This window comes from Manihot esculenta, chromosome 6 (assembly GCF_001659605.2).
Source record: "Manihot esculenta cultivar AM560-2 chromosome 6, M.esculenta_v8, whole genome shotgun sequence".
Lineage (NCBI taxonomy): Eukaryota > Viridiplantae > Streptophyta > Magnoliopsida > Malpighiales > Euphorbiaceae > Manihot > Manihot esculenta.
Genome location: NC_035166.2, coordinates 22608644 through 22636153, shown reverse-complemented (window position 1 = coordinate 22636153; position 27510 = coordinate 22608644). Strand labels below are relative to the sequence as shown.

The window sequence follows — 27510 nt, the reverse complement described above, 5'->3', positions numbered from 1 at the left end:
GGCATCCCGAGGTTAGCTTGTGATAGAGTGTGGTGTGGCCATGCATCGCGGTGTCAAAATTTCACAATTTCTTCGATCTTTTTTGGCCTGTTTTTTTCTTTAGGATGCTTACGTGGCAGATATGGACGTTGACAAATTTGTCAGGTTACCGAGACGAATGAAATTCCTCATGGAAGCAGAAGTCGACACGCGTTAGGCTGCAATTGGGTAAGTTGCCAGAAACGGAAAGGCTACTTTAGTCATTATAGTTTGTTAATGGGTAGGGTCATTCTCTATTTAGCTATTTCAATAATTAAATGTGGAATGGAAATACCATTTTGCCCCCATGAAGTGGAAGGGTCCCACGGCTTTTTCAAGATATCGTCAAACGGTTTGCTTTCAGAAAGGCTTCTTTACTCGATTTTTCTTTCTTTTAATTTTGGTTTCTTTGGATTATTTCTTGTTGAAATGTATTTTCCATCTGTACTAACACCTGTAAAGTTGCCCGTTGGATTAGTGATGTTATAGGAAAATTAGAAAAATATCTGACCTTTTTCCTACTTTTTAATTTTTGATTTAGTTTTATAAATCAGAATAATTGCAATTTTCAATTTGAATTTCCGTTAATTATATGAGAGCTGATGAAGGAAATATTCTTCTTCACGTTTTTAATGCAGTGCATAAGTAATTAAATAGGGATTATAAATCAATTTCTTTCTTTCACCTAATCAACATAAATGCTACTGAGCACTTTCTCTCCTTTGCACATCACCCTCATAAGAAACTGAAAAATCTCAATTAATTAAGCCTCCTCCAAAAAGATATATGGTTATAACAAAAAGCAAGTGAATTAATATTTGGTTAATTTGGATTTATATTGTTAAAACCCACTAATTTAAAACATTCTAAATTAATCTGTATCTAATTAATACAAGTTTCAAAAAACCCTTGTTTTGGAAAAATAGATCCTATGGATTTATTTCTTTATTTATTTATAAATGGAATTTTATTTTGGTTTGGTGCCACAAAATCTCACTTTTTTGAAATTCTATGCAAATGTCAGTTTCACTATTATTTAAAACAAGATGGCAAATAAGGGGGGAAAAAAAAAGAAGGCAATTAGGGAGGGGTATATAAGTCATTTTACAAAAGCAGAAGCATTGGAGAGCTAGAAACGGCCGCTTCTGTAATGACTTGCATGCATTCACATAGGTTGTTCTCATTTATCACCCATTTTTAGTTTCTTTTTTTGTTTTATTTTTCTCTCATAAGCATCTCAAATCTTTACAAAAATATATGCAGGCATTTTTGCCCTTTCCCAGCTCATTATCTGCAGATGAAACAACCAATGAAAACACAACTAAAGCTCATTGCTTTGTCTTATCTTCATGATAATTCTATTTTAAAAATAAATAAATGAGGTTATTAATTAACTTAATAAATAATTATGAGATATACATGCATGAAAGATGAAACTGAGATGAGTTGTTTCTGGTCAAATGAGAAAGAAATTATCATTGCTACACCACTAAAAGTTAATTATAAAGGGCAGAGAGAAAGCTCAAATAACCTACCAAAGTTGCCTTACATACCACGTTTCTTCCTCGCCAAAGCCACCAGTATTTAGGGACTTCTGTTCCTCCATACTGCCTTTCTAATTACATCTCTTCATCTTTCAGGTTTCTACTTCTTCTTCTTCTTCTTCTTTTTATTTGTTTTTCAAGTTTCATGGCTTCCCTTCCTTTTTCTCACTCTATTTTTACCTTTCTTCTTAACTTTCTTTAGCTGTAAATTCGGCTTTTTTTTGGCTATCTTATATTAGTTCACTTCCCGTTTGAAAGTTCTCACGACTTTTGTTTTGCTTTACAAGGTTCCTTGAACATGGAGACATAGAGAGCTGTTTGGTCAATATCCACTCGATATATAGAGGTCGCATAAGGGTCTTCGTCTTAAGAGTTGAGCTTGGTTTTGGGATTTGTGAAATATAAAGATTTTGCATTTGTAAACAAGAGAAAACGATAGGGTTTTTAGCTTTCTCAAGCAAATGGAAAACCTTTCTGGACTGGTTAAGGAAGATGATCAGATGGATTTGCCCCCTGGTTTCCGCTTCCACCCAACTGATGAAGAGCTTATTTCTCACTACCTGTACAAGAAGGTTCTTGATATCGACTTCTCTTCTAGAGCTATTGGAGATGTGGATTTGAACAAGTCTGAACCCTGGGAATTGCCTTGTAAGTTCCTTTGATAACTGAATTTCTTTCAGTTTCTCTGCGTTATGCGAAAAGAGTGTAATTTGTTTATTTATTTGTTTGATTTTGTTTGTATAAAGGGAAAGCGAAAATGGGAGAGAAAGAGTGGTACTTTTTCTGTGTGAGAGATAGAAAGTACCCAACTGGTCTGAGGACAAACAGGGCAACTGAAGCTGGTTACTGGAAAGCCACAGGGAAAGATAAGGAGATCTACAGAGGAAAATCCCTGGTTGGAATGAAAAAGACTCTTGTTTTCTACAAGGGTAGAGCTCCTAAAGGAGAGAAAACCAATTGGGTCATGCATGAATACAGACTGGAGGGCAAATTCTCTGTCCACAACCTCCCCAAAACAGCCAAGGTTCGCATATCTACTTTAATTTTAAACTGTTTTTGTCATCTCGTTTTTGTTTTCTGAAGCTCTAATGGATGTTTTTCCTCCTTGTTTTGTAGAATGAATGGGTGATTTGCAGGGTGTTTCAAAAGAGTTCTGGTGGGAAGAAAACCCATATTTCAGGACTAGTGAGATTAGGCTCATTCGGCAATGAATTGGGTCCTTCTGGTTTACCTCCGTTAATGGATTCTTCCCCTTTTAGTGGCAAGACTAAACCTTTTGCTGAATCTGCCTACGTGCCCTGCTTCTCCAATCCCATTGATGTTCAGAGAAACCAGCAACAGTCCATTGATTGTCTCAACAACAATCTTTTTGCAGTTTCTTCTAATCCTGCGGATATTTATCCACGAATTCCACTTCCGAATTCGTTTTACTCTTCTCAAACGGTTCCATTCTCAGCAAATTTGCAGTACCCAGGTTCTGTTTTAATGCAAGACCACTCAATATTAAGGGCTCTGATTGAGAACCAAGGATCAAACTTGAAGCAGAGTTTCAAAACAGAGAGGGAGATGGTAAGTGCCTCGCAAGAAACAGGCCTAACCACTGATATGAACACTGAAATCTCTTCTGTCATTTCCAATCTTGAAATGGGAAAGAGAGGATTTGATGATCAAGAAGCCCCCTCTACCTCAGCTGGGCCAGTGGATCTTGATTGTCTTTGGAATTATTGAAAACAAGTGGCCAATAATTACAAAGTGAGCTTGAAGAAGAAGAAGAAAAGTAATTTGAATTACTGGTATTATTATTTTGAAAAGAAGTGGTTAGTCTGTGTATAGATTTGTTGAATCTAATTAATGGAGAAGAAGCAAAATTATGATATTATATGTAGAATTTGCAAGAAATTACAATATGAAATCCTTTTTAACTGTTTTAATTTGAATATAAATTTGTGTTAGGGGCTGCTTTTGTATTAATTATCATCGAATTGCTTATATGCAGAAGCCAGAAATTCGTCATCTATGAGATTTAGTTGGTGGCTAATTGATCTTATTTTGTATTTTCATTTTAAATATATTACAATGTGACCTATGGATTTAATTAGTGCTTACATCATTCAGATTACATGAATTTTTTTTTTTAATAAAAAAATTACTTTTGGATTTTCAAATTCACATTAATTTCAGTATTTCCTCCACAATTCTGTCGCAAATAATATTTATATACACTCGTACTATAATTACTCAAAAGCCCATTGAAAAAAAAATTAATGCCTTTTAATATACTATCAATTTTAATTGAGATTTTAAATTTTGTTAATTTTTTCATTATTTTTGTATTTTAGCAATTAAATTTGATTGCCAACTAAAGCAACTTAGTTAATGTGGCGTATTCAATATACCATCATTCAATACGTATATTTTGCATGTTTTTAAGTATTATACGCATATCCATAACCAATTAATTCGTAGTAGTATACGGTATTGGATACTCTTATATATGTATATATTTGTGATCCCAATATAAAAAATATAATATTAATTATTTGTATAAATCAATTCTCTCCCTTCAATCTTTCTTTCGTTTTTGTCCGTTCGTTCATTTGATGATGCATGCATTCCGTTTTCGAGCTGTAAGCCTGTAATGATAAAAAAAAATAAATGTATAATGTGGTGATTCAAAATCTGGCACATGATAAAATCGGCCAACCATACAATAATATGAGTCCTACACGATTTAATCCATTACAAAATAATTATATACATGAAATAAATAATTTTTCATCTCCAATTTATCTATGTTTTTTAAATGAAAATTAAAATGATAGAATTTAAAATATTTTTGTTTATATTCAAATATATTTATTATTAAATTAAATTTATAAATATAAATATAGTTTGTATTTTTAATTTTTAATTTATTTATAGAACGAAAATCCATACATAGTGGTTGTGCATGTGATATTTAAACCTCCAACTGTACTAAAATAGGAAATACTTGTAATAATATTTAAATTTTAATTAGTAGTATTTAATTTAGATATTATCAGTATTTTTTGGGGTACTTAAGCCAAGTAAGGAATATCCCGTATACGAACCTACTTAGAAAGGGTCCCACCTGGTTAACCTTAACGATGTTGTTGCGTAGTTGTATGTATCTGTGGCCCCACAAATGATGAGATCAGGTTCCGGAGAGAGTTAGGCCTTTTTAACGGTTGACACGTAATGAATTGGGTCCTACCATCGATTCCCGCGCTAATGAGACACGCGGTTCAGGTTTTGCTGGCGTCACAGCTCCAGTAATGAATAAAAGAGAACTTGACTTTTGGGTAGCTACAGAATGCCACTTGGATACTATCATAGTGGGGTCCTTTTCCAGCTGGAACACGCTCACGTGGAAATCCCTGGAACGGTCTTAAACTGTTATTTCAAGCCTTTCAAACCCAAAGATTCTTTTGTTTTGTCGTATAACACAAATGTTTTTGATGGAGAAAAAGAAAAATACCATATTGTTTTTAAATTCTGTAAAGAAACGCTAGGGTGCGTCGCACGCTTATCAATCTTGACATAACTTCTACGTTCCGTGAATTTTATTTTATTTTTTTAAAAGTAATTTATAATCTTAGTTCGAATATTTAATAAAACATATGGTTTAGTTCATATAATTTAGTTCATAAAATTTTATTTTATTAATAAATATTTTTTATTAAATTTATAATTTTTATTTTTTAGATTTCACAATTTATAACGATTCAATTTTTTTTAATTTTAATAACTTATAACAATTTAATCTTTATGATTTTAATATTTACAATAAATTAATTTTTTAATTTTAATTTATTTTTTAATTAATAATTAATTAATGATAAATTTAATAAAATAAAATTTTAAAAATTAAATTATTTAATATCAAATAGGAACTAAATTGTAAATTTTTTAAATCTCAACAATTATACATACTATAAATTATTTTTTTAACAAATGAGGAGAAGGGCTCAAGAGAAATAAAAACTAATAAATTATAAGTTATCCCTAAATCTTTATTGGAAAATAAATTTTTTTATAAAAATTCAATTTAATTAATTTTTTTATTAATTCTCATTTATATTTTTAATTTTAAAAAAATTAATATTTTAAAAGAAATTTCAATCATACATAATTTTATCAATTTTTTTTAAATAAATTATTTCAAAAGCATAAATGATTTTAATTCAACCAATAATACGTCCTAGTGAGAGGGAATTTGTAGAGGTGGAAACAAATTAAACTATTCGTGAATTATTTGAAACTCGATTTGATAAAAATTTAATCGAGTTTGATTTGTTTAGAAAACGAACCGAATTCGAATTTACATTTTAGACTCGTTTAATAAACGAGTTGAATTTGAATTTAGCAGTATTCGGCCCGTTTAGACTCGTAAGTTCGACTCGTTTAAATTCGCAAATTCGACTCATTTTTAAATTTATGAACAAATTCGCGAGCTAACTCATAAGCAAACTCGCGAACAAGCTCATAAACATACTCGCACCAATCGCATGTTGAAAAGTGAAGAGATATGAAAAATTATGAATTCTCAATAAAAGGATATTAGTTTTGAGTTTTAAGAAATTTCAATTAAATAAAAAATTTTAATTTAAAAATTTTTCAATGATTTTATAATTTAAATTTTATTTTTAATTTAAATTTATTTATATTTTAAATGAATTTAAATTATATTAAACTTATTTATAATATAATCAAACTCAAATTCAAAATTTTTGAATGGAGTTTAAGTTGACTCATTAATGTGATACATGAGTTTATTACGAATTAAATTCTAACCGAATTCGAGCTTAATATTTATTTTATAAATCGAGATCAAGCATATAAATAAAATTTGAGTTCGAATTTAAATTTTTAAATTTATTTTTTAATCGAGTATGAATTTATTAAAATTCAAATCGATTCAATTCAATTAGAGCGCTATGAAATTTCATAAAATCATTATATAAATCAATTATTTTATATAAATTTATATACATGAAATAATGAATCAATTAATAACGAGAAATTTATCTTAAAAAATTTCTAATGACATGGAAAATCATACTAAAATATTGATTTATACTTATAAATCGAAAATCAAATGGCAAGTATGTATGGTTTTTAATCCTTCAATATATAATTACCAAAACTCTATCATCTCCTTTCTAACTTAGGCAACATTATCACATTCCTGTTTTCATGAATGCATTACCTTTGAAAATATCTCTCAATCCCTCACTTTTAATTATCCTTTTTAATAAAATTTCAACATTAAATATGATTAAAAAAGATTTTGGTTTGTCTTTTCCCCTACTGATCTTCAAGATCATATTTCCATCTCCACTACCAAAGTCAACCCAACACAATTAAAGAGGATCATCCCATTTAAATTTTTCAAACACAAAAATAGATTGATTTGATTTGATGCCCTAAAACAATATTTAATTAACACGTATCATACAAGTGTTAACCCTAAATTTAGTTTCAAGAAAGCAAAATTTTAGTGTTCTTGAAAGATTTTATAAAACCCCATTAAGTTGTGAAAGGTTATGGTGATTGAGAGATTTGATGGAAATTCTTCCTGCCATTCATCAATGATTATAGAGGTGTCTATTTCAAATCTACCTGTGACAAGCACACGTGTAATTATATTTATAGCTCCTTTCATTTCTCCACATCACTCCTACCCTTAAATAGTCACTTTGACTTAGATAAATTGGGCAACCATTCATGTCTTTGTTACTGTGGGACAATCCCCTTTCAACCATTCCTAATCATAATCATCTTCCTTTTTTTTTTTTAAGGAACTGCAAAATTTCAGTATAATTAATGGATTAAATAGTCTTTTTTCATCATAAAAATAAATATTTTAAAATAAATAAATAAATAAAAATATTTAAATTTAAATTTAAATATACTTTTAAAGTAAAGAAAAATTATTCAAACTTATCGTAGATTCGTTTTTTAAAGTGGTAATAATAATAATATAAAGGTTTGAATCATTGAGGGGAGCATTCATGACTTGCACCTTTTGATTGATGTTTACATTTTCCTTCTTGCTAGTTGTCATGCACATTGTGTTTTTACCAAATCTAGATTTTGAAATTTTGGTTGCATGCCAACAAACTTTTTATTATTATTATTTTCTAAATACTCAATTAATCATTATTTAAAAAGATTAAATATTGATATTCTAAATATTCAATTAAGATATTAGTGTAAGTTTAGATGGAAGGAATCATCTCCTTTTATTCTCTTTTTCTTTATCCGTCATTTGCCTCTATCACACAGATTCGTACGTACAGACGTATCAAATCCCTCTTCACGTCAGACGGCTATTTAATTCCTCTGACGCGCATACGAATAAGGTTGCAAAGTGATTGGACTAGCTACTCTCCTTCATGTCACATCACCGGACTGAATCATTTACCACTAGTCTTGGGCTTACAACTGACCTAGCCTATTCCATATATTTGAATCGAGACTTGAGATGTTAGACCAATCAAACAAAAGAATGTTTCATGGATTTTGGGATATAATTATTCTTTTGAACCCAAACTCACTCAGAATAAATGAGACACGACGATTATCAAATATTATCTATTTAAAATTAATTCATAAATTTTAATTTAAACTCGATTCAATTTAAAAACAAAAATTTCTGAGATAAATTTCTTTATTTATTAAATTAACAATTTTTCTTTTTTTAATCACTTTTTGAGAAAATGGATTTGGCCTAACTCCATTCCTAAATCCAATTTTAGAGGAAATGATTACCCATTTATTTATATTTAATGCAATTTGCTTATCCTACATCAATATGGAACCATACACCTCTAAAGTTCGCAAACATAAAGATTTACGGATAGCCCAGAAGCAAAGTTTACTAAGAATTAAATTTTATAATAATGCTAGGTTTTTTAAAACTATTATTTGGTTGCACAGATAATTTATTACAAACAAAAATTATTTATTTCAATGTTAAGTAAAAATTAATATTTTTATTTTTAAAAAAATTATCACTAATTTAAATAAATAAATACATTTCAATATTAATTATGAAGCATTTTAAATATATGCATTATTAAACTTCTTTTATTAGTTAGAGGAAAATAAATTAAAATATTAAATTTAATTTTTAATTTAAAATCTATTTGCATTATTAACTAAATAAAATTTAAAATAACAATAGGAATGAAAATAAATAAAAATAATAATAATTCTATTTGCAAAAATTAATTCTGATTTGACACTAGAATTTCCTTTGGCATAAAATTACCATAACATCCAAATCATTGTTGAAAGGACTTTGATCAAATTCAAAAGTTTATCTTTATGAGCTAATTCCCCATTCTCTCAAAACCCAAAACCCATATTGGTTACTGCAGCAAACTGATCCAAAGAAATGGAAAGAAGTGAAGGAAAATTACTAACCCCATGTGTTTGTCCAGAATTTACCATTTCCCAACCCCACTCTGATGCAGCTGCAAATTATGAAGAGAAAACGGGAGGAGACCCATTGATCAACACTGATATTTTTGCAGCACAGGGACATTCCCAAATCCAACCACGCCATTTCTGCCCGAGGCCCATCATGAGATACTTCCAGTTTAGTGAGACAAAGGCCTTTTCAAAGTCTATTTTTAAACAAAAATCCACTTTGATTCTTCTTCTTAAGCGACTGAACTGCCTCATCACTTGCAGTTGAAAGTAGACTGTTGTGGTCCCATCACCTCCCAAAATTCATTCTACGTATAATATCAGGCCATAAGGAATCCCCCAATAGCTTTGATGAAAGCAAACTTATGCCCATCTGGAGCAGGGGCTTTATCACTGCCATAAGATCAAACAGCTGATTTGACTTCTTTAGAGGTAAAAGGAGTTTCCAAATATCAAGCAGCTGCGTGAGATAGGCAGCTGATATTGTTAATCTGTAACATGGAGCGTCGTAGGGGACTTCACTAAATATACTTAGTGAAGCAATACAATTGTCTAAATGGTCCAAAATGTCGCGAACGATGTCCTGCCACCAATTATCCAGGAAAGTAATAAACCCCAGGCCATTGCAGTTAGTGACAGCGGACTCAAGAAAGAGTGGGCAATGATCTGAAAGTCCTTTCTTAACACCACAAAGCCTGAAATCTGGAGATGAAGAGAGCCACATAATGTTGATAAGTACACGACCAACAGGACTCGTGTTATTAGTCATTCACCCACGTAAGTCTGCCAATAAGAGGCAAATCCAATATCCCACAGAGTTCCACAAGAGATGCAACTGCTTAAACGATCTTCAAATGAGACTTGTTGATCAAGGATCAGTCTATTTCTATTGGAAGGTTGATTTCCGAACTTTAGACAGAGGAAAAAAAAATAAAAAATCAATTTAGGGTTGAGGGAAAAAATTTATTCAGTTAAAATAAAAATTTTGTTAATTTAGAGTTTAATTGATATAAGCACATCAGCTTGAATTGAAATATTAAAATGTTGACTTAGCTGCTACTGCACTTTCTATTTTTTAGTTGCTTTTTTTATTTTCAATTGACTTATTCTACTGATTTTTAGTCAATATTTTCATTTTCTTAGTTAAGTTGTTAAACATGGAAGCATGTTCCATGATTGAGCTGAAATGTAGGAATTTCAATTTCTTTTTGTTGTATTTAAGCACATAGCAGTGAATAAAATAATCATCTCATTCTGCTACATTCTTCTTCTTTTCTGTGTGTTCTATTTTTTGCTCTAACAAAATTAGTATCAAGCCCTCTTCTTTAAGGGACTTGTGAGGAACTTGAGTGTTTTTTTTTTTTCACCAAAAATGGATGCTTCAAGTGCTGAAATTCCTTTCAATGCCATTGCACTTCCTGTGTTCAATGGGGAAAACTATCAAGTTTGGGCAATCAGAATAGAGGCTTACCTGGATGCAAATGATCTCTAGGAAGCTGTTGAGGAAGACTACCAAGTGCTTCCATTATCTGAAAATCCTACAGTAGCTCAAATGAAGAGTTTCAAAGAAAGGAAAGCAAGAAAGTCCAAAGCCAAAAACTGCTTGTTTGCTGCAGTTTCATCCTCAATTTTCACCAAAATCATGTCCTTGGAAACAGCCTTTGATATATGGAATTATCTCAAGAAGGAGTACGAAGGAAATCAGAAGATCAAAGGAATGCAAGTGCTGAACCTGGTTAGAGAATTTGAGATGCAAAGAATGAAGGAATCTGAAACTGTCAAAGAGTATTCAGATAGACTTCTCAATATTGTAAACAAGGTACGGTTATTTGGTTCTGACTTTGATGATACAAGAATAATTCAAAAAATTCTTGTTACCGTCCCTGAAAGATTTGAAGCTACCATCACTTCTTTGGAAAATACCAAGGATCTGTCAAAGATTGGCTTGGCAGAATTGATACATGCGTTGCAGGCTCAAGAACAGAGAAGGCTTCTGCGAAGTGAAGGTTTTGTTGAAGGAGCATTGGCAGCAACGGTACAAAACAAGAAGGAAGGTTCAAGTTCATCAAAATCTGACTTTCCTCCTTGTAAGCACTGCAACAGAAATTAAGGGTCATCCGCCATCAAAATGTTGGAGGAGACCTGATGTGCAATGCAAGAAGTGCAAAAAAATGGGACATCATCAAAAAATTTGCAAGAGCAAGGTTGTAACTCAAGATGATTCTCAGCAGAAAAACGTTGCTCATGTAGCTGATCATGAAGAGGAGGAACTATTTGTAGCCACTTGTCTTGCAGCAAATCACTCAAATGACAAATGGCTCATTGATAGTGCCTGCACTAATCATATGACGTTTGACAGGGATTTATTCAAGGAGCTGGATACGTCATTTATATCCAAGGTGAAGATTGGCAATGGAGAATATATCGCAGCGGAAGGAAAAGGCACAGTTGCAATAGAAACTTTGAAAGGTATAAAATTTATTCGAGAAGTATTATTTGTACCTGATGTTTCTCAAAATCTGCTCAGTGTTGGTCAGCTTCTTGAAAATGGCTTCAAACTATTTTTTGAGAGCAACCATTGCTTAATCAAAAATTCAAAAGATGAAGGTATTTTTAGAGTGAGGATGAAAGGGAAAAGCTTTGCACTAGAACCCCTGCAGGCAACGCAATCGGTTTACTCAGCAGTAGCAATAAATGCAGAAGTATGGCATAGAAGGCTGGGGCATTTTCATCATAGAGCAGTGGTGAATATGCAAAAGAATGAACTTGTTCGCGATTTGCCTAATCTTGAAGTTGATCTGCCAGAATGCAACGCTTGCCAATATGGTAAGCAATCAAGACTTCCTTTCAAGAAAGCTACTTGGAGAGCAACAGAAAAGCTTCAATTGATTCATATTGATGTGGCTGGTCCTCATAGAACTCCTTCACTTAATGGGAGTAAGTATTATCTACTTTTTATTGATGATTATAGCAGAATGTGTTGGATTTATTTTCTCAGATTCAAATCAGAAGTGGCTGGTGTGTTCTGGAACTTTAAGAACTGGATTGAAACATAAAGTGGCTGCAAAATTCAGACTTTGAGGTCTGATAATGGGAAGGAGTACACGTCTGCAACATTCAGTAAGTATTGTGAGGAGGCTGAAATTAATCATCAACTCATTGCTCCATATACTCCTCAGCAAAATGGAGTCAGTGAACGAAAAAATCGTACAGTAATGGAGATGGCCAGGTGTTTGCTTTATGAGAAGGATTTGCCCAAAGAATACTGGGCAGAAGCGGCTAACACTTCTGTGTTTTTGCTAAACAGACTTCTTACAAAAGCAGTTGATGGAAAGACACCTTTTGAAGCTTGGTATAGTTACAAACCTTCTTTAAAAAATTTATAAGTGTTTGGCTGCCTGTTTTTCACTTATGTGCCTCAAATTAAAAGGGACAAGCTCGACAAAAAAGCTGAAGCTGGAATTTTCGTGGGATACAACTCAGTTTCAAAGGCTTATAGAATTTTTCAACCTAATACGAGAAAAATTCAAATAAGCAGAGACGTGCATTTTATGGAAGATGTGAAATGGAATTGGGAAGGAGATCAGGCTGGAACTATTCCAAATCAAGATTCAAAATTGCAAGAGCTGTCCGAATCTGATTTGTTTGATGATGAACCGATCAGAGGTACAAGATCACTTTCTGAAATCTATCAGAGGTGCAATATTGCAATCCTGGAACCAGAAAATTTTCGGGAGGCAAAAGGAGATCCAAAATGGGTAGCTGCGATGAAGGAGGAGCTAAGCATGATTGAAAAAAATAAAACCTGGAAACTTGTAAAAAGACCCGATGACAAAAACGTGATTGGGGTAAAATGGGTATTCAGAACAAAACTGAATGGTGACGGCTCTATAAACAAGCATAAAGCGCGGCTTGTCGTGAAAGGGTATGCCCAAATCCCTGGTGTAGATTTTTCGAATACTTTTGCTCCTGTTGCCAGAATTGAAACAATCAGGTTGCTACTGGCCATTGCTGCTCAAAAGGGATGGAAAGTTTACCAGTTAGACGTCAAATCAACGTTTCTAAATGGTTTTCTTGAAGAGGAGCTCTATGTTGAACAACCAGATGGGTTTGTCATAGAAGAGCAAGAAAATGATGTGTATCTGCTCAAAAAAGCGCTATACGGCCTGAAGCAGGCACCGCGGGCCTGGTATAGCAGAATTGATCAGCACTTGATGCAGTTGGGTTTCAAAAAAAGTCTCAATGAGGCTACCCTCTACGTCAAAGGTGATGAAATCAATTTTATTGTTGTTTCTCTGTATTTGGATGACTTGCTTGTTACAGGAAGCAATTTGGAGCTTGTGAATGAATTCAAGAAAGATATGCAGCAGATCTTTGAGATGACTGACTTAGGAGAAATGGCATATTTTCTTGGAATGGAGGTTCAACAAAAGGGGAAAGAAGTGTTCATTTGTCAAACCAAATACGCTAAAGAAATTTTGAAAAAATTCAGAATGGATGAGTGCAAAATTGCTAACACTCCTATGGGTAAAAATGTGAAGCTCAACAAGGATGATGTAGCGGAAAAGATTGATGAAACTCTTTACAGAAGTCTAGTGGGCTATTTGATGTATTTAACAGCCACAAGACCCGATATCTTATACTCTGTGAGTTTGCTTTCTAGATTTACGAATTGTGCTACGGAAACTCATTTTTCAACTGCAAAAAGAGTTTTAAGATATGTAAAAGGCACATTGAAGCATGGAATTCAGTTTTGTGCTAGTCAGAATCATGTTTTGCAGGGCTATTCAGATAGCGATTATGGTGGTTCTGAGGATATGAAAAGTACCTCTGGTTATTGTTTTAATCTGGGGTCAGGGATGTTCTCTTGGTCTTGTAAAAAACAAGAAACTGTTGCATAATCAACTGCGGAGGCAGAGTTTATTGCAGCTAATGTAATACCCGGCTAGAGTCCGGCATCGGAATTCTACTTTCCGGTGGAATCCGGGATGTCGGAATCCTCTAGAATGGTAAGATTGATGTTTTGCTAAAGTATTTTGGTATATTTTATAGTTTTAACGTATAAAAGAAATGAGTTTTTGAAAGAAATGAGTCAAGGAAGAAAAGCCAGGTTCGGCCGCCGAAGGTGAAGTTCGGCCGCCGAACATGCATGGCTTTTGGTTTCACGTTAGGCCGCTGAAGGTGGTCTGGCCAGCCACCTATAAAAGGCCCTCAGTCGGTTAAAGGATAAGATTTGCTTTTCCTTTCACAAACAGAGGTGAGACCATGCTTTCCTTGGGTATACTTCATGTTTTCATCAAATCTTGCAAAGTTTTGATTGATTTTAATATTATTTTGAAGGGTTTGAGCTAAAAACACAAGTTTTGAAGTTTGGAGAGTTTGAAGGAGAGTTGCTCCATATCTCCACGTTGGGATCATTCATCTTCTTATTTTCAAGAGGTAAGTGAAGATCCTGAGCTTCTTTTCATTATTTATGAAGGTTTTATGGAGTTTATAGGTAGAGTTGCATGATTAGGTTACATAGAGTGTTTTTTGGTGTTTTTGTGATGAAAGCATGTATATGTGTGTTGTGTTATGTTTGTGTTGGGGTTTTAAGTAGTTTTTGACCCCTTTGTGCATATACTTGAGTATATGTATGTGGAGGAATTGTGGTGTTTGAGTTTGGGTAAGTTTGGAGAGGTTCGGCGTGAGGCAGAGCAAGGTTCTGTCCTCTTGTGGGTGAAAGTGGATGATCCAATAGTCTCTGAGTAAGACCAAGTGCCCATTCTACGCCCTGGCACGGTAGAAAGACCAGGTGCCCAGTCTACGCCCTGGCACGGTATATGGTAAGTATCAGATGTTGTGTACAGGAAGACCAGGTGCCCATTCTACGCCCTGGCATGAGGATAAGATGTCGGGACTATTGGGGACATGATCACCCGAGGTGATGTGATTTACTTGTGTTGTGATGCATTCCATAAGAGCATGTTTAATAACCTATGTTATTGTTCTACTCACTGGGCTATCGTAGCTCATCCCACTCCCTTAACCCCAGTCTTGCAGGATCAGTGTACAGGGGAAGTTCAGCAGAGTACAGGAAGAGAAAAGAGTTCTGTAATAGTATAGTGTGGACATGTAACATTAAAGAGATGTAATAGTTGTATATAGAGTTAGAATTGTGCTTGACTTAGTTGTACTGTAAATCTTTTATGTACTTGATCTGTTTATATAAATGTTTATAAGCATGTGTAAAACCAGGCTTAACAGGTATGAGTTTAACCCATCTAGAGCAAGCTCTAGTCAGGGGTTCGGTAGTACAGAGATCGTGCATGCACAGGTTGAGCCTTGGTTCAGAGAAAAATTTTTATTTTCACGGAAAATGTATGATCATGTATGGGATTTTACAGGTACACAGGGAGTATAGCAGGCTTGCTACGGGTTTCGGCGACCTTAAATCGACCTGAATCCTAGCGCCGGTGGCGGTCCGATTTTCGGGTCGTTACAGCTACAGCTGCTGCAAATCAAGCTTTATGGCTTTGAAAAGTTTTATTTGATCTGAATCTGGAGCAGAAGGAAGGTACAGATGTGTTTGTGGATAATCAAGCTGCAATAGCTATATCCAACAATCCCGTTTTTCATGGGAAAACAAAGCACTTCAATATCAAGTTATTTTTTCTCGGAGATGTGCAGAAAGAAGGTTCAGTTGTTCTGAAATATTGCAAAACTGGTGACAATATTGCAGACATCTTTACCAAACCTTTGGAAAAAAGCAAGTTCGAGTTTCTTAGAGAAAAACTTGGAATTTGCAGCATTAAAGCCAAGGAGGAATATTAAAATGTTGACTTAGCTGCTACTGCACTTTCTATTTTTTAGTTACTGTTTTTATTTTCAATTGATTTATTCTACTGATTTTTAGTTAATATTTTCATTTTCTTAGTTAAGTTGTTAAATATGAAAGTATGTTCCATGGTTGAGCTGAAATATAGAAATTTTAATTTCTTTTTGCTGTATTTAAGCACATAGCAGTGAATAAAATAAGGGTAAACTGTAATTTAGTCCCTCTGGTTTAGTGAAATGCAACCTTTCGTCCCTCTGTTTTAAAAAACCTCTAATTTGGTCACTGTGATTTTTAAAAACTATGTCATCAGTCCCTCCGTTAGATTTTCAGTTAAATCACCCGTTAATTTTAACTAAAAAGACTAAAATACCCATTCTCTCTCCTTCCTCTTCCTCTTCTTCTTCTTCTCCTTCCCGATCTCCTTCTTCTTCTTCTTCTTCTTCTTCTTCTTCTTCTTCTTCTTCTTCTTCTTCTCTTTTCCGATCTCCTTCTTCTTCTTCCTCTTCTTCTTCTTCTTTTTCTTTCTCCTTCCCGATCTCCTTCTTCTGCTTCTTAAAATTTTCTCTGAGTGCACTAGTTCCCTTTTATTTTACTGTTCTTTTTCTTTGTGCTTCATTGTGAAAAAAATTTTCTTAAAATTTTCTCTGAGTGCACCAGTTCCCTTCACTAGTTCCCGATCTCCTTTTTCTTTGTTTTCAATACCGTGAAGAGAACAAGAAAAATTCCTAGTATCTGAAGATACAATTTATGATGGTCATTGCCATGTTATAACATAAATGACATACTGTGCAATTGTAAGGCTCTGCAATACACCACTTTGACTTGATATGTGGCTGAAGCAGAATGACTGATATGTAAATATATTGTTGACATGAGGAATAAATCAGATCCTGGTTAGTTCCAACAATGGGCCCCAATGCCACCTCAAGATTGCAGCAAGGACAAAGCCACAATGATCATTGATCTAGAATGACCAAATTCAGAAGCATACCTTGGGGCTTGGGACAGCTTTTAGAGATAAAAGCTTTCTACAATCTTTTTCAAGTCATTGGTTCCTCATTTTGTGGGGGGGCTTGAACTTGTGGAATTTCATTGTTGGAGGCGGCAATCATAGTAGCAGCCGTCTGAGCCGTATTGGATGGCGGTGGAATAACATGTTCGGAAACACCATTGCTATGAGATCCCTGTTGATTTTCCAATTCAGCCCAAGCATTCAGAGTACCATTGCTTAATTGATCTTTTTGATTCCCCAATTCAGTCTTTGCTAATGATGAACATTTGGTTTCTGTTAGAACAGAAAATGACATTACCTCCTGATTCTTTAAGCAAAAGAAAGATGTTGCAACAAGAACATAGTATATCATAAATAAAAATTTGTTATTAACAATAAATTTTAAGAAAATTTTTTTCACAATGAAGCACAAAGAAAAAGAACAGTAAAATAAAAGGGAACTAGTGCACTCAGAAAAAATTTTAAGAAGCAGAAGAAGGAGATCGGGAAGGAGAAAGAAGAAGAACAAGAAGAAGAGGAAGAAGAAGAAGGAGATCGGAAAAGAGAAGAAGAAGAAGAAGAGGAAGAAGAAGAAGGAGATCGGGAAGGAGAAGAAGAAGAAGAGGAAGAGGAAGGAGAGAGAATGAGTATTTTAGTCTTTTTAGTTAAAATTAACGGGTGATTTAACTGAAAATCTAACGGAGGGACTGATGGCATAGTTTTTAAAAATCACAGTGAACAAATTAAAGGTTTTTTAAAACAGAGAGACGAAAGGTTGCATTTCACTAAATCAGAGGGACTAAATTATAGTTTACCCATAAAATAATTATCTCATTCTGCTATATTTTTCTTTATTGCTGTATGTTCTATTTTTTGTTCTAGCATAAAATAAAAAATTTATTAATTTAGAATTTGACCGCTATAAACACACGAAAAAAGAATTAAAATAAAAAATTTATTGATTGGAGTTTGACCGCTATAAGTGCACCAAGCCTCGCACACTTTTATTAAAAGCATCAGATTATTTTCTTTTTTAAAATATGTCCTTGTCACTTTTTTTTTAATTTTTTTCATAATTATTAATATATTATAATAATAAATTTATGTTCGCCAATATTCATTTTGTCCTGTTACCATCCAAAATTTCTTTTAATTATTAATATATTATATAATAAATTTATATGTATCAAATAAGATAAATAAATTAAATAATTATTTTATTCTCAAATTATATTTATTTATTTATTTATTTATTTTTACTTGATAAATTATAAACAACTAAATAATTTTATATATATTTAATAGCATAATAATATTATAATATTAAATACTTTTCTGTCTAATTTCTTTTATTATCAATTTTTATAGTATTTTTATATATTAAAAATAATAAAATATAATAAATATTATTAATAAATTTATAACTAATACTATTTAATTATGATATTATAATAATATATTAAAAATAGTATTCTATAACTGGTAATATTTAAATAGATAATTATTTTTAAATAAATAATTATTTTTAACCGCTACAATCTAATAAATTTAGTTTTTCAACAAAATAATTGTTATAGTTTTATTTTTTTAATTATTATTATATTATAATAATATATTTATATTATATTAATTTGATAGTATTATTTATAATAATAAATATTTTTAATTATTTTCATAATATATTTATTTCTCAAATTATAAACAATTTAGTAATATTGTACAAGAATTAATTAATTAATTAATTAAAATGAATTTTTAGATTTATAAAAATTAAACTTGAAATATTTTAATATTATTTATAATATAATTTTTTATAATAATAATATATTTATATTATTTTATTTTTAATATAATATTATAATAACACCGAAAAATAATATTAATTATAAATTTATTGATACATAATTATTATATTTAATATAGAGATATTATAAAAGTTGATAACAAAAAAATTAAAGTTATGAAATGACATTATATACCACTAATGTTATTTAATTACATTATTATTATAAATAATTAATAAATTATATTATTAAGTAGATGTGCACAGTATTATTGATTTATTTTTACACGTTTTATTATAATATAATATTAATTTTATAATAATAAAATTATATATCACTAATAATTTTTTTACTTAAATATTAATGATAAAATATATTAAAAATTATGAAAATTTTTATTATTATAAAAAATAAAATATAAATAATATTATTACATTAATCCAATCAGTTGATCCACTAAAATTGCAACAATTCAACAAGAAAACTATTAAACACATATTCAACATCTCCCACATCAATATCTATCCAAATTCATTTAAAAATTTCAAACTTCTCATAAATATTTCAACTAATATTTAACCCATTTATCAAAATCATACAAATTACAATATAAAAATTAAATAATTAAATAATTAAATTTGGGCCAAATTGAATGAAAAAAAATAAATGAATGTCAAGATCGAATAGAATCTCAAAATTTAAATATTATTCCCTCAAATTTTTAAAGTAATGAACGAAAACAAAGCAACGATGGCACTAGGAAAGAGCATCAATGACATCAAAGGAAAAGGATTGAGGCAAAAGAGCGATAACAGAGAAACAATGGCAAAAGAGCGACGACAACAACAGCGCGACAACAATACATTGGCAGCAAGGAGTGAAGCGTGACGACAACAATGATAGTAAGGAGTGATAATAGTTATGCTAGCGATAGAGGAGCGACGGTAAAGGCAGCAGCAGAGGAGCGATGGTGAAGGCGAAAGCAACAGTAGAGAAGCGATGGCAACAGTAGAGAAGCGATGGCGACAGCAATGGAAGAAGAGCGACGAAAAAGTAGTAGAGGAGCAACAACTGTGGAGGGGGCTTGAGGAGCAGCAACTAACTCAATGTTCTTCATTTTCAAAATGGAGAGCAACTAAGGTTTTCCATTAAAAATAAATATATATCAGAAATTTAATGGCTAAAATTTTATAATATATAAGTGAATGATTTAAATGAAAAATTAAATTATATTGAGATTAAAAAAATGAAAAATTAGATAAAAAAATATTTTGATAACCGCCGGACTTTCTACCTTTGAAGACAAGGTCAGACTTAAAGAAGAATGCAGGTTCAAGACTCACCGGGCCTTTCTTAATACAAACTAGCCTCAAGCGGTGCGACTTAATTTAGTGACAAAAAGCAGGCCGGACAGACTACACGCGCGAATCCATCTAAATGAAGTTTAGTCTGGTAACGTGATAAAAAGTAGAAAAGCAAGCATGTCCAATTACTTCACAATTCTATCTGCATGCGCATCGAGCGAATTAAAAGGCTCTTTGAAGTGGAGATAAGCTCTGACAGATCCGTATATACGAATCTGAATGACAAATATATGTAGTACTATAACAGAAATACAGTTAGACATCACTAGCAGATAAAAGAAAAAGGATAAAAGGGGAGAAAAGTCTTTTTCTCAAACTAAACTTATACACCTATCATAAACTCTATTTTCTGTATCTCAAAATATAAAATTTAAACCTTAATCTATACCTTTCTAAGGATATCCATCAACTACTCGGCAATATATAATTAATGGTATAAAAAAATCTACTAAATATTATATATCAATTTGATTTGGTTAAATCGATATATTTTGTTTAAAAATTAAATTAATTAAATTAAAATTTTTAAAAAAATATAATTAAATTAAATTATTTAATAAATTAAACTAAATTTTTATTCAGTGAATTTATTCAATTTAAACCTACCTCTATTTCTGAGATTCTAAAATTTTCTTGATGCATGACAACTGATTTCATTGATATCATATTTTAATTATTATATTATTTATGATTACATTTTAGCCTTATTGCTTAAAAGATTAGTATTTAATTTATCATTAAAAGATTATGGATTGGCGTGTTGAGTGTGATGAATAATATTATATTTGACAACCTTGGAATTTAATTATATACAGTTGGTACTTTAATATGGCAATTCTTTTTGTTGCTTATTTTCTTTCGATTAAAATTTATTGAAACTTTCAAATAACGAGAGATTGATATAATTTAAATAGAGTAAATATTTATTAAAAATAATTTCTTATTTAATGTATCAATTTTATGTAAATATTATTTAAAAAAAAACCGTAAGAATTCATTTTTATTCAACCCAGCGTTGCATCCACAGGCCAATTATATTTCTTGCAATAGAAAATATTTATAGCATGCTTTCTACCAGTCATCCACAGGCCAATTTAATCACTATTATTGTATTTTTATCATATTTATTGTGAATTTTTCACTAAAAAATTGAGAGATAAAATGTTTAATCAATATAATAAGTAACAAACTAAAATATAAAATAGGTAATAATAATTTAAAAGTATTATTTATTATGAATTAAAATTATCAATAAAAATAATTTTTTAAAAATGTAATTAGTCATGGCATTTGCATTTCCTACTTTTCATCAACGGTGAGGAAACCACCAACGGAATTAAGACACGTGGGGGATAAAATGTTAAATATTGATGACAAGTTGTGGAATGTGTCGTCTCCGTCATTGCCATGGATTGGCGCCATCTCACTGACAGGTTATGCTTTGTATGTGTTTTTTGTTTTGCCATGATGCTTTGTATCATAGTTTTTTTAGTTAAAAAAAATTGGGTAATTTTAATTTTATTATAATCTATTAATTTAAAAATACTCTAATTTTATAAATTTTTATATTCATAATCTAAATTTTTAATTTTAAATAAAAAATTTAATTTTTAAATTTATTATAATTATAATAACTTTTTAAATTAATTTTAATCATATTTAAATTAATTTAAAAATATCTTATTATTTTTATTATTTAAGAAACTGAATTAATTGAAATTAAATTTTAATTAAAATTTTTAATTTTTAATTATATAAAATTATTAAATTATATAATTAAAGTATTTATTTTTTTATATTCATATAAAAATTTTAAGTAATTAAAAATTTAAAATCTTAATTAAAATTTAATTTAAATTAATTAAATTATTTATATGACAAAATAATGACATGTAGCATGCCATCTGAGTTAATTTAAATATAATTAAAATAAATCTAAAAATTTATTATAATTACAATAAATTTAAAATTGTAATTTTTTAATTTAAAATAAAAATTTAGATTATAAATATAAAAATTCTTTTTTTAGTCAATAAATATTTATTGTAATTACATTATGTATTATTTATTTTTTATCAATTAAATTATAATTTTTTAAATTTGACATTATTATCATTATCATATTAATATGCGATATAAATATATTTTAATAATAATTTAAAAGTTTTGATTATAATAACAATAAAATTAAAGATATAAATTTTTTTAAAAAAATAAAAAATAAGATTCGAATTTATGATTTCAAATAAATTATATATTTTTTAATCACTTATTTATCAAACTAATCAATTAAATTCTAATTTAATTAATATATTATTAATTTTTTAAATTCATTTTAAATATTAATATAATTTAAAAAAGGTCAAATTAATATTATATTTGAAAATTAAAAGAATAATTTATAAAAAATATCTTAAAAAATTATTCTAATATTTTTAGTATTTTTAATTTGAATCATATTAAATATTATTTTAAATTATTTTTAATATTTTATAATTATATTTAATAAAATTATTTTCTTAACAATAATTTTAAAAATAATGCTAAATAGTAAATATATGATAAATTCAAAGAAAATCAGTTCATGATAATTTTAGTTAAAATAAAATTAAAATAAATTATTACTATAAAATTATTGATAAAAAAAAAATAATTATATTTAATAATAAAAAATGATAACTTAGGTGAAATTTTAATAAAATTAAAATATATATTTTTTTAATTATTAATTTTAAATTTTACTTATATGATTTATGATATCATATTAATTTTGAGAGTGACGTGATAATTTTATTAATTTTAATGATATAAATAATAATTTAATGTATTTAAAATAAATTTAAAAAATAAAATTTAATAAAAAAATATAAAATATAATTATAACATGTTGAATTTTTTCTTAATCTTTAACTTTTTTTTTCTTTTATTTTTTTCAAGAGATTTGCAGCATCCTGGAGATTGAATGCATCTCTATTTTCGGAAAATAATAATAATTGTAGCATGCCCATTTTAGCTGATAATTAATGAACGAGACATTCACGTATTTGCCTGACGCCAATTATTGATGGTGGATCTCATCAAGACTCTTAGGGGCACCCATTCGGTCGGTTTGATTTAAAATCGAATCGAATCGAATAAATTAAAAATTGAAATTTTAGTATTTATAAAAATTGAATCGATTTTAGTCAGAAATCGAATCGAATCGAATCGATTTAATTCGGTTCGGTTTAATCGATTTCAATTTTTAATAATTTTTTTTATTTTGTACACTTTATTTTTAATATTTTAAAATTTAATTAAAATATTTTAATCTTAATATGATTTAATTTCTCTATATTATTGAAAAAATATATTATTATCACTAATTGGTTTGATTTTTTTGATTTTTTCTTATCAAAATCGAACCGAACCGAAATAATCGAAATTTTTGAAATTAAAAATCAAACCGAACCGAAATGTATAAAAAATCAAACCAAAATTTTAAATTAATTCGATTCGATCAATTTTTTCGATTTGAACCGAATACTGCTCACCCCAGCTCCTCATGCTATTACAATTTGTAAGGCCAACAATCAGATCCATCACATTTCATTTTGCTCATTCTCTTCACATATTTTTATACTATATGATTTTTTTTGCCACCGTTTGAAAGTTGTATTTTTTCAAAAAATAAAAAATAACTTAAAAATTAATAAGAATATATATAAAAAAATTAAAATTAATATTACTTTAAAATTTTTAAAACAAAAAATAAAAAAATATTTGTGGGACAGAAGTACTGTATTTTATTTTTTTATTAAGAAAGTGTTATTTGTTACGAAAATAAACAGGTTATATTTCGACTTTTGACACATGGCATGTATAAAAATAATTTTAATTAGTTTTCTATAACATATGAGCATGATGGATTTATAAATTTTAAATAAATAATTTTATAAGTATTGGGGATGACATCAAATGACCATGCCTGCGTAAATTGGTGAATTAATGAGAATATGCCAATTTTTGGGAGTGGTCGTGTGGTGATGTTCATCATATAAATAAATAAATTAGGGATAGAGCATTATGTGGTTTGCATAAAATGGAGTCAGCAAACAAACAATTAGTTTCTCAATCATCCTCTTATCTGCACCCAGGGGCGGAGGGAGGGTACGGTAAGAGGCACGTGCCGTACCGGCGATCGAAAAATGTTTTGAAGGGGATGAAGGTGCCGCAGCGGTGTAGCCGGTGGTGCTGCAGCAATACAGTTGCAGTGCCCTACCAAAAGGAAGCTCCTGACTCCGCCACTGTCTGCACCCAACTATACCATAATTATTACTCGTCTTGACTAATAAGCAAAAAAGAAGTCTGAGAGTCGGTGAGGGTTTGACTCGCCCGTGGGAAGGCAGCTTTGGCTTCAATACCTTCTTTCCGTCCGGTCATATATAATTTTATTGTTTACTGATTTTATTTTGTATTTATTGATTTGGTTTTTCGATTTTAATAGTATGAGACGTTTTGCTTCTTATTTAGAGAGACTCTCTTAACTTTAATGTGGACATTTCGAGATTGTATCAGTACGTCTAATAATTAACGTTCACATTAGCTCCAATAAAATTGAGTTCTATTACTTTCTATGTGAGAATTACTCTGATATTTTAATGTCGATATTGTAAATATCATATTTGAAATATTAAAAAAATTATAGTTAAAGAGTTGCATAAATAAACCGTAGTGAGATATTTGTGCAAAATTGATTTTTTTTTTCAAAAAAAAAAAAATACTAAACCATTGGTATGGGAAAATGCAAATAGGTCACTAATGGGTGATCTTTTCCCTTCAAACCCTTTCCCTAATGCTGCGGATGGATACAAAGTAGTATTTATTTTAAATTAAAAAAATCAACTGAATTGAATCAATTTAAAATTTTAGTTTGATTTTTTATTATTTTGGTTCGTTTTAATTTTTAATTTTAAATTTTTTTATTATTTTAATTTGAATCAGTTTTAATTAAAAAAAAATTAAAAAAATCGAAGTGAACTGATTAATGATAATAGTATATTATTTTAAATAATATATAGAGATTACATTAATAAGATTAAAATATTTTAATTAAATTTTAAAATATTAAAAATAAAATTTAAAAAATAAAAAATTTTTTAAAAATTTAAATTCAATTCGATTCGATTTCTAATTAAAATTAATTTAATTTAATTTTCATACATATTAAAATTTTAATTTTTAATTCATTCGATTCCGTTTAATTTTAAATTAAATTAATCTAATGCTGACTTTAAGCGCTCAAGATAACCCACGTCTTTTTGCTTTTCCTTTGTCTATGTCGGAATTATGTTGGTTTCAAGCATTGGTATTGCTTTCTTCATCCTTCCTATAGTGAGATCTGGTGCTGTTTGAGAGTTCAATGATGAGTGAGTGGACTGGCGGTAGTATTGGGTTTCTTCATCTAGGCTCTGAGATTGGGTTACCTTCTACTTTGTCCAAGAAACAGAGTTTTTAAAAAGTTGAATAGAGCGAAACAAACAAACAAACAAAATATAGAGAAATACTAAGTCTCGCATATTCAAAAATACATTCTGACATTCTGAACCAATCATTCTTTTCTATATATATATATGGAGAAAGTTTCCGTTTCCGTTTCCGCTTAATATCAATGAGCAAGCAATGCCATCTATATTCCAGAAAAAATAACACCCAAATTTGCCAAGCACCACCTGCATCTCTATCTATCTTCTTCTAAGCAAGAAATAAGCATTATCAACTGGAGGAATGTTCCTGATTCTTAATTTATCTTAACAGAACTACATGAGTTAAACTAGTTTATCAAACCAAAACCTTCATTTTCTATTGATGATCTGAGATTCAATAGAATAGGGTTTTACAAGAGTTTGTGTATTGAAGAATAAAACTTGGCCTATCTCTCTAGAGGGGTATCCCTTTTATCCTTTTCTTCCTGCTTGCTGGTGACATATAACGACTCTCCCATGATTGGACCACGCGTCTCTGCCATACAGATATGGGCGTACGAGGATATCGGCGCCTGCTCCATGCGTAACGGCCTCTGATTCTCCCCCGTGCGTACACTCGAGCGGATCTGCCAGGCTGTATGACGAGTCTCGTTCTGGATTCTGGGCTGGGCCGAGAGCTGGGCTGGACGCTGAACCCAGAGGGAGAAGGAATCCGTGGGGAGGTTATACGGGCTGGGCCGATCTCGATGAGGAAGAATCTGGTGGAGTCCGGCCTCAGGGATCTGGTGATCCGGGCCTGTTTTACTTGAGAGGGCTTGTGGGCCTTCCTTTCATGGGCCGTGGCCGTAATCTAGGCCCAGGATTGGGGGTAGGAAAATCCAGCGGTCATCAATTGCCCCTTCACCTTCTTGGCAGTTATTGCTCCGACTGCCGAGGGGGTGAATATCGAGAACCATTATGACCGCGCCTGTTCGTGTGTAGCTGCCTTCATAACTCCCTTTCATCTTTTTGTCATTCCTCATTTCTTGAGTCCTATCTGCCTTTTTCCCTTTCTGGCCTTTCCTTGCCTCTCGTATACTCTGCTCTTTTTATTTCCTGTCATTATCGCCTGGACATGCCTCTTTTTTCCTTTTCCATGAATATCTTTTAAAGATCCTGACATCGTGGGCTCAAAGTCTAGAGTTACTTTACTTTGTGCTAAGACTTCAGATTTTGAGTATATATCAGCGTCAACTCCTCTTCACTCTTAGGCCCTTTGTCGCAGAAAGGGAGTCTTTCCTTCCAGCCCTCTGTCTATTTCCTTCTTCCAGCGAGATTCTCCTGTTTTTTCTGCAAAGGACCTATTTGACGCCTTCTTCAAACGGATTGAGGTGAGCCTGGGGCTTCATTGCTTTGTTGCCCCAGAGGTTTGCTCTAATCTTGCTTTCATCATCTTGATAAAAGATTATCCTGACTTATCTCTGTTTGGAACTTTTTGCAGTACCTGAGATAAAGATGGGTCAGTCCAAACCTCTTGAAAATCTGATATTACCTCGAGGGAGTCTGAAGGTTGCTTCAGCGGTCCTCCTAGTAGGGCGGTTGATGGGTAGGGCCATTTGGCAGGTCGTTGAAACTGTTTTACCCAGATCGTCTGGCTGGCCTCCTCCTCTGGTTGTTGTTCGAGCTCCAAAGAGGCTATGGGCTGTTGAGAGGTCTGCTTTGACTTTACCTTTCTTCGAGAAGGAAATTTCCCCGATGCCCCTGTTGTCTGCTTTTGATATAAATGGAGGTGGCGAAAATGATCAATTTATTGTCCCCTTTGGTGTGGAATACCTGTATTATGAGAGGCTGAGATCTGCTGCACTCAGTCAAGCTTCCGTCGATGCCTTCGAATATATGCTCTGTGATCTTCTTGAAGCCGTAACTCGAAGACTTATGTTTTTCATGCGTGATATACGAACAGCATATAATATCTGAGCTTGTTCGTATGTACCGTGAATCACACTTGGGCAACCGAATGTTTGCCTATAGGGGAACAGTGAGAAATACTTGTGGGAATCAACTTATTCAATTCCCCTATAATAACGAAG

General features: G+C 31.0%; 2 protein-coding genes across 2 annotated transcripts; both read left to right on the top strand.

Annotated features, from left to right (window-relative positions):
• Nucleotides 1–1502: 1502 nt before the first annotated feature.
• LOC110616659 (NAC domain-containing protein 100) lies at nt 1503–3441 on the top strand. Its single transcript, XM_021759097.2, has 4 exons — nt 1503–1658; nt 1850–2210; nt 2309–2586; nt 2679–3441. Exons 2-4 carry the CDS (start codon nt 2024–2026, stop codon nt 3288–3290), a joined length of 1077 nt encoding a protein of 358 aa, XP_021614789.1. The 5' UTR covers nt 1503–1658; nt 1850–2023; the 3' UTR covers nt 3291–3441.
• Nucleotides 3442–10392: 6951 nt separating this feature from the next.
• Nucleotides 10393–11130, top strand: LOC110617913. The gene is made up of 2 exons (XM_021760915.1): nt 10393–10464; nt 10513–11130. Exons 1-2 carry the CDS (start codon nt 10393–10395, stop codon nt 11128–11130), a joined length of 690 nt encoding a protein of 229 aa, XP_021616607.1.
• The last annotated feature ends 16380 nt before the right edge of the window (nt 11131–27510 follow it).